Source organism: Beta vulgaris, chromosome 5 (assembly GCF_026745355.1).
Source record: "Beta vulgaris subsp. vulgaris cultivar EL10 chromosome 5, EL10.2, whole genome shotgun sequence".
In the NCBI taxonomy this organism is placed as follows: Eukaryota; Viridiplantae; Streptophyta; class Magnoliopsida; order Caryophyllales; family Amaranthaceae; genus Beta; species Beta vulgaris.
The window spans coordinates 64,461,795-64,468,899 of NC_079206.1; the positions used below are offsets into that span (position 1 = coordinate 64,461,795).

Sequence of the window (7,105 nt, forward strand, 5' to 3'; positions counted from 1 at the left end):
GTGAACAAATTTCGACAAGTAAATGAGAAAGGATAACTAGAGGTGGACATGGGACATACCATCATGCGGGCCGGCATGGTTTGGGCCCAACCTGATCCGAGCCCACTCAAGGCCCAGCCCAACCCATGGGCGTAAGCATGCTACGATCAAAAGAATTTATTTCAAGCCTGACCGGACACGAGCCCACCTATATGGCACGCGGGCCGACCCAGGGGCCGAAGGTTCCTTCTCTTTGTTTTTTAGTCTAAAACTGCCAATAATTTAGCAAAAACAACACTAAACACGGACTAGGTACGTATGAGGCACGAGCCCGGCCCGCGGACTCGTGGACAAAATCTAAAAATTTCAGGCCCGGTCTGGCATGACCCGCCACTCACAGGCTCGGGCCCGACTCATCCTGCCATTGCCCAAGCCCGCAGACTGTGCTCGTGAACAGGCTCGGTCCAGCACAAGTTTATGGATAATTTTGCAAAAAGAAAGAGAAAATTTCAAATGGTCCTAGTTAGGGTAATTATTGAAGCAAGTAAGGTGGTATTTAGGTGCTCGCTACTTTAATATTATCCCTCTCATCTAGGGGTGACCACAACCGGGTATTCGATCAAAGTTTCGAGAAATGGACCCGAACCCAATCAGAATCGGTTCCTAAAATTTGGAACCGAAATCGAAATTGGTTGGACCAGGTAGTCATTTTCTAGAATTGATTTTGGAACCAGTTGAGACCAGTTCCAACACCGTGTACTCGGTTCTCTAGAAGTGTGATGTAATTTCGATTTTGACTAGAGGTGACTTTCTAGAATTGGTCTTCGATTTGGTAGGAACTGATTTTAGTATTGGGTATCCAGTACACAATGGCATTCAAAAGCTAAATTATTTTATTGTTAATCTTAATAAAGACTAAAATAAGAACCATAGCATATATGTATTAGTATCCCTTAATATAATTTCGGCCAAACTTCTATTAACAAGCTAATAAGTTTTAAGACTAAATTATTCATCATATATAAAAAATTCCACTAGGTACTTAGTTCGAGCCCTGGTTCATCAAGCATCTAGATTTACTGGGTCCCCATTGAATAACGGGTCCAAAATTTTACGATCCAGTATTGGAACCACTTACGACCAGGTCCTCAAATTTTGACCCAGACTCGATCCCAGCAGGACCAATTTCAGTTCAGGACCCACCATGTCTAGCCGGTTTTGGATCTGGAACTGAGTACCCAGATTTTCTAAGTTGTTGAATCATAAAAGTTGTTAATGCTTGCAAGCAATTGTATTATAAGATGGTGAATTTTTATAGACAACACTTATTATTTTGATATACAACGTCTACATCTATACAACAACGGCACATCTTTTGTATAAAATTGTTCAACAAAGCTTAGGCATATAGTTTTTGTTTCATTTTTCATAGTTAAACTCTAAAACCTTAATTTGACCAAATATTCTCATGATAGATTTAAAAAAACATACTCATGTACGATGTTGTTAGATTTGTCTCAATATGTAATTTTTATTTTTTTAAATTTTTTAATATATAACCAAAAGTATTGATAGTTAAAGACATGTACGTGCTGGTTTGTTAAACACCGTACAAAAAGAAACGGGAACTATATTGTGAGACGGATGAAGTAATTTTAAATAGAGTACAGCGCAATCTACCTATTAGCCGCTACTGACCAACTTTACTATAAATAAGACGGTGTGCTGCTAGCTTAGCTTGTAGGAACACAAAACTCAAATAACATCAATCTCTTAGCAATCGAGATGGCAAAGGGTGCAGCTTATTGCTTCAGTTTTGTCGTGGTCTTCCTCTCCTTAGCCTTGGTTGTTCACTCTGTAAGAACATCAATATTTTACAACATAAATAATTTTCTTTTCATATTGCTTTTCTCTTTTTCTTTCGTATGAATTTATGCATGAATCAAACTAGAAGAACTTAATCAATATATTATTCTAGTTTAGACATATTAGGCTTCCCATATTAAAGTTGATTGCTCACGAGCTCATGGCTTAGAATTTGCTTATTTTTACTTTTGTCACTCTACAAGTCTACATGCATACTCACAAACATCAATCTTTTAGAAATTTAGGGGGATTTGTATTTTTTTTTTTGTGCTGTATAAGCTCCCTCACCCAAAATAATGCTTCTGCCATCTTTTCAGTAGTTAGAATTTGTGTTTTAGGGGGGAATTATCCTAATTCCTAGTCAATAAAATATATATATATATATGATATTATAGTGCTAATAGAGGTCTAGTGCATGTTAGAATTTGTGTTTTAGGGGGGAAGAAAAGAGTGGACTCAGCCATTGATGGCTTAGAGAGAGCTCGAGGAGTGTAGAGAGAAAGATAAATGAAATGTGTATATAATTTTGATGTAAGAAGTAAAAAAGTGAAGTATTAGAATATTACAACCTACCTATTTATACTAGGGAAATTTCCTCAGGTACTCCTGAGGTTTGGGGTAATTTCCGAATTTCCCCCACATTTGGGAATTCCTCAGATACCCTTGAGGTTTGTGTTTGGGCTCAAGATACCCTTACTATGGATGGAACTCTAACGTCTTTACGTTTTCCCTTTCTCTCTCCCCAATTTTCTCTCTCCTCCCATTCCCTCACCCACTGCCAACCCCCCCCCCCTCCGGCACCGGCAACCCTACCCCCTCCCTTCCTTATTCCTGGTTCCCTCACCCTCGGCATTGGCGCCATGCTAGAACAACAAACTGTGGTGGTTTCAAGGGCGGGTTTAATGGTTTGGTGGCGGCATATCTGGGTGGGGAAGGGGAGGGGGTCGACTCACGATGGGAGGCAGGGAAGGGGGTCATTTTCGATAGGAGGAAAGGGGGTGGTGTCAGGGTGGGGTGGGGGAATCGAGAATGGGGAAAGGGAGGGCTACGGTGGGGTGTTGAGGGTAGGGGAAAGGGAGGGCTAGGGTGGGGGTGTCGAGGGTGGGGGAAAGGGAGAGGGTAAGGTCACCGGCACTGGAGTGGGTGGTGGTCGCCGGCTGTTGGCCTTGGTTGAGGGAGGGGTGTTGGCATTGGGTGGGGGGATGGGAGGAGAGAGAAAATTGGGGAGAGAGAGAGGAAAAACCTAACAGAGTTAAGGTTATGTCCGTAGTAAGGGTATCTTGAGCCCAAACACAAACCTCAGGGGTATCTGAGGAAATCTCCAATGTGGGGGTAATTTGGGAATTACGCCAAGCCTCAAGGGTACCTGAGGAAATTTCCCTTTATACTAATTACAATAGATAACCAAACTAATTTTAGAATTACATCTAACAAACTAACTACAATACTATTAGAATCTTAACAACCTAACTAACAACAATAACCAAATCTAAACTCCAACATAAGTTAAAATTACGAGATATAGATTATATTATCTATCTAGGAGTCTAGTTGGATATATTTTAGGAGTTAGTGTTTAATAAGATTTTTTAACCTTGTATTATAAAATATATCCAATTAGACTCCTAGTTGTAGATAATCTACATCTTCTAATTCTATCTTATGAACTTCAATACAATATCTCATGTACTAGACTTATATGATATTATATCAACTAGGATAACTAGATTAATCTCAACATTAATACATAACTCTGACCACTTTTTAATAGATCTTATGATAGTTACGATTCATCAGGAGAATGCTTAACGAGACTGACATTCTTTCTATTTATGCCTAATTGCCTATGCAGTATGACTGTATGTATGTGGTGAGTTTGAAAACTGGGACCATAAATAAGGCAGGAACAGATGCTAAGGTTTTGCTTCGTCTTCATGACAATCAAGGGCATTCAGTAGATGCTACAAATCTGTCAGCATATGGTGTTGGATCAAAAGACTACTTTGAAAGGGGTCAATTGGATAGGTTTAATATCCCAGGAGACTGTCTCCCTTCCCCAATATGCAGAATAGAACTGAGCCACAACAATGGTGGTTCTAGCCCTGCCTGGTATGTCGAGTACTTGGAAGTCGCCGTCGTTACGCTCCAAATGCAGAGCACCACCTCGCCAGTAAGAAGGTTCAACATTAACCAATGGCTTGCAAGAGACGAACCTCCTTACTCACTTTCTGTTGTCAAGAATCAATGCTAGATTGTTTGGCTTTCAATATCTTCAAAGTTGCATCCATCATGCGTGCATGGTTAAAATTAAGTTGTTATTGGTTTTTTTGCATTGAAATGTAATAAAGGGCGATGGCAATATAGTGTGTTATATGCCATGTGCCCATGTTTCTGGTTTAATTTCTTAGTGTGCGCTATGTGTTCTCTAAGAATGGGTGAGTATGTGTTGTAGACTTGTAGTAGTACTTCATTTGTTCTCAATGTTTTTGTATTAACTCTCCATGGTTTGATTTGATCAATGTCATCTAAGTTATTGCCTCATCGGACTTATGAGCATACAATAATTAGTGTAATTTTACATGTCAAAATTATATATTATTCACTAGTACAAAAAAGCCTAGGAAACATATCTCCTTCGTTTTAAATTACTCGTTACACTTCTTATATATAAATGTTTTACATTATTTACTACACTTTTTTTCCTTATCTGGTAACTTTAAAGGTCTCAATTTACCAAACTATCCTTACTTATAAAAATGAAACCCGTCTATTAACAACTAACAATAATTAACTTTAAGCTAGTCCCCTCCCTCTTTATTTTCACATGTATGCACCTTACTTAATAAAAGTACAAGTAGTCCTCTTCCTTATAATCACACACCTCCTAACCCAACTAATTCAACACTAAGAAAATTCACATTGAAAATGGTAAAAAGAAAAGAAGTGTGCAATCTTTTTGAAAAGAAGGAAGTATCTCGACCATGTAGACATCCCAGCCACGGCCAAGACTAAGGGGTGTGTCCATACCATGGTTAGGACATCCACTAGAGAAATTTGGCCATGATTTGGACATTTTTACTAGCCAGACGCCTTCGTTGTGGCTTTTCTTGGATGTCTATAGTACATATCCTGTAATATAAAATTAGAATACGACCTTAATTGGTCACTATGGAACAACTGATGTCTTGGCCTACTGGTTAAACTTGAGGTAATGTGAACGATATATCACATATTTGAATCCCCTTTCCTTATTTTTATGCTCCTGTGATTCATATGGATAAAAAAATTGGTCACCGTGGTCCATATCCTGTCCTCGACTTTTTGGTGAACAAATTTCGGCAATTGAATGAGGCTAAATAACTTTGCAAAGAGAAAGAGTAAATTAACAGAGTTAGAAGAGTCCCTAAAAAAGAGAGTTAGAAGAGTGGTTGTGGAGTATGAGGAGTAGGGATGGCAACGGGCCGGATCTGGACCGGTTCTTAGTGGTGCCAGATCCGGATCCGTTTTTTGAGCCTAGACCCAGATTCGGACCAGATCCTCCGGATCTCAAAAGGCAATACCCAGGTCCGAATCCACTAGATCCACGGTTCTATGGATTTGGACCTGAATCTGACTGTTTCCCCAAAAAGTTGTACAAACAATTGCCAATATTTTATCGCTAAATGATATAATTATTATAACATTCACCAAACTACAATATAGCAACATCCCAACATTAAAAATATTCAATCTTGTATGAGAATGAAATAAACAGTAGCCTTAAGTTACTAATTAAGAATTAAAATATTCAAACTATAAATGAATCTACGGGTCGGATCTGGATCCTCTCCATAAGATCCAGATCCGTTTCTTTTGTGTGGGATCTGGATCCGGCCTAGATCCGCAGGGTCCAAAAATGCTAAGATCCAAATCCTTCAAAACGCATCTGGATCCACGGATCTGGGACGGGTCCAAGATCCATTGCCATCTCTAATGAGGAGCGAGTACTGATCGAGGGGTGAGTAATTTCAATTTGTCCTAGTCAATGTAATGATTGAAAAAATTAGGGCGACATTTAGGTTTTCACTACTTTAATATTATCCCTCTCTTCCATATTCTCTATTATCTTTTTTCGAAATATAATAAAATTACAATCTTACTTCTCATAAATATGACAAAATAAAATAAGTAGATTCAATTTTACATTGTATGTCTTTGAGGTGAAAAGCCAGGAAACTTATATTAGATCAATGTCCACCAAAATATACTATATTAATAGAATATTAGATTACTTAAGAGTACATATCTATATTAATAGAATATTAGATTACTTGAGAAATTAACAATAAAAATGATCCAGTTTTCAATTTTGCTATTGGCCAGTAACTTTGACTTCATGTCATTTAACAAAATGTCATTAATACCTCATTCGTGCCGACCTAACCTACATGGGATAATCTTGATCGAGCCAATAGTCTCTCGCTAGGGTTTTCTCTCTAGGGTTGAGTGTTCCAGTCTTGGGGGGCAAGAGTTGTCTCGATTAGGGAGTCTGTGGTCTCGATTGGCGAGCGGATCCTCTAGTAGGATCAACCCCAATCAATTATGGCAGATGATATCGCTTTAAGGTACTCGAATTTGAAAATTACGGCGGCGGAAGATGAAGTTGTGAACTTTGACCACTTGTCTATTACGAACGATGATTCTCCCCTCGATTTGTCGTTGGTTGGGAAAGTCATGACTGTTCGTCCTTTTAATTTCGAGGCGTTTAAGAATACCATGAACCAAATCTGGGCTATTTCGAAGCATGCTTTGTTCCGACCTATTGAGAACGGGCTGTTTGTGGTTCAATTCGCGTCTAGTAGGGACAAGATGCGGGTGTTGGATGGGTGCCCCTGGACGTTCGATCAACACCTTGTGATGCTGCAAAAAGTGGAGGGAGGGGTTCAACCTTCAGAAATAGGCCTATCTCATTGCCCGTTTTGGATCCGACTTTATAACCTTCCCCTAGATAGTCGTACGCAGCGGCATGTCGGTGCGATTGGGAGCAGTCTTGGTAAGGTGCTGGAGGTGGAGTCGACGGGAGTTCTGTGGGATAAGTCGGCAAGATTGCGCGTCCTCTTGGACGTGACAAAACCTCTGCGGAGGATTCAGAAAATTAAAAATTCAGAGGGAAAGGTAGTGGCTGTAGATATAAAGTACGAGAGACTTCCAATATTTTGCTACGCATGTGGTCACATAGGGCACATGGAAAGAGACTGTTCTGAGGTTTCGGAGGATGATC

At 39.5% G+C, this 7,105-nt stretch overlaps 1 protein-coding gene across 1 annotated transcript; it reads left to right on the top strand.

Moving 5' to 3' along the window:
- Positions 1 to 1,699: 1,699 nt before the first annotated feature.
- Positions 1,700 to 4,386, top strand: LOC109133542 (PLAT domain-containing protein 1). Its single transcript, XM_019249384.3, has 2 exons — positions 1,700 to 1,836; positions 3,698 to 4,386. The coding sequence occupies exons 1-2, from the start codon at positions 1,765 to 1,767 to the stop codon at positions 4,094 to 4,096; spliced, it is 471 nt and encodes a 156-aa protein (XP_019104929.1). The 5' UTR covers positions 1,700 to 1,764; the 3' UTR covers positions 4,097 to 4,386.
- Positions 4,387 to 7,105: the final 2,719 nt, after the last annotated feature.

Coding starts and splice junctions, on each gene's coding strand:
- LOC109133542 (XM_019249384.3), top strand. CDS start 1,765: ATGGCAAAGGGTGCAGCTTATTGCTTCAGTTTTGTCGTGGTCTTCCTC. Junction 1,837..3,697: donor TAGCCTTGGTTGTTCACTCT/GTAAGAACATCA, acceptor TTGCCTATGCAG/TATGACTGTATGTATGTGGT.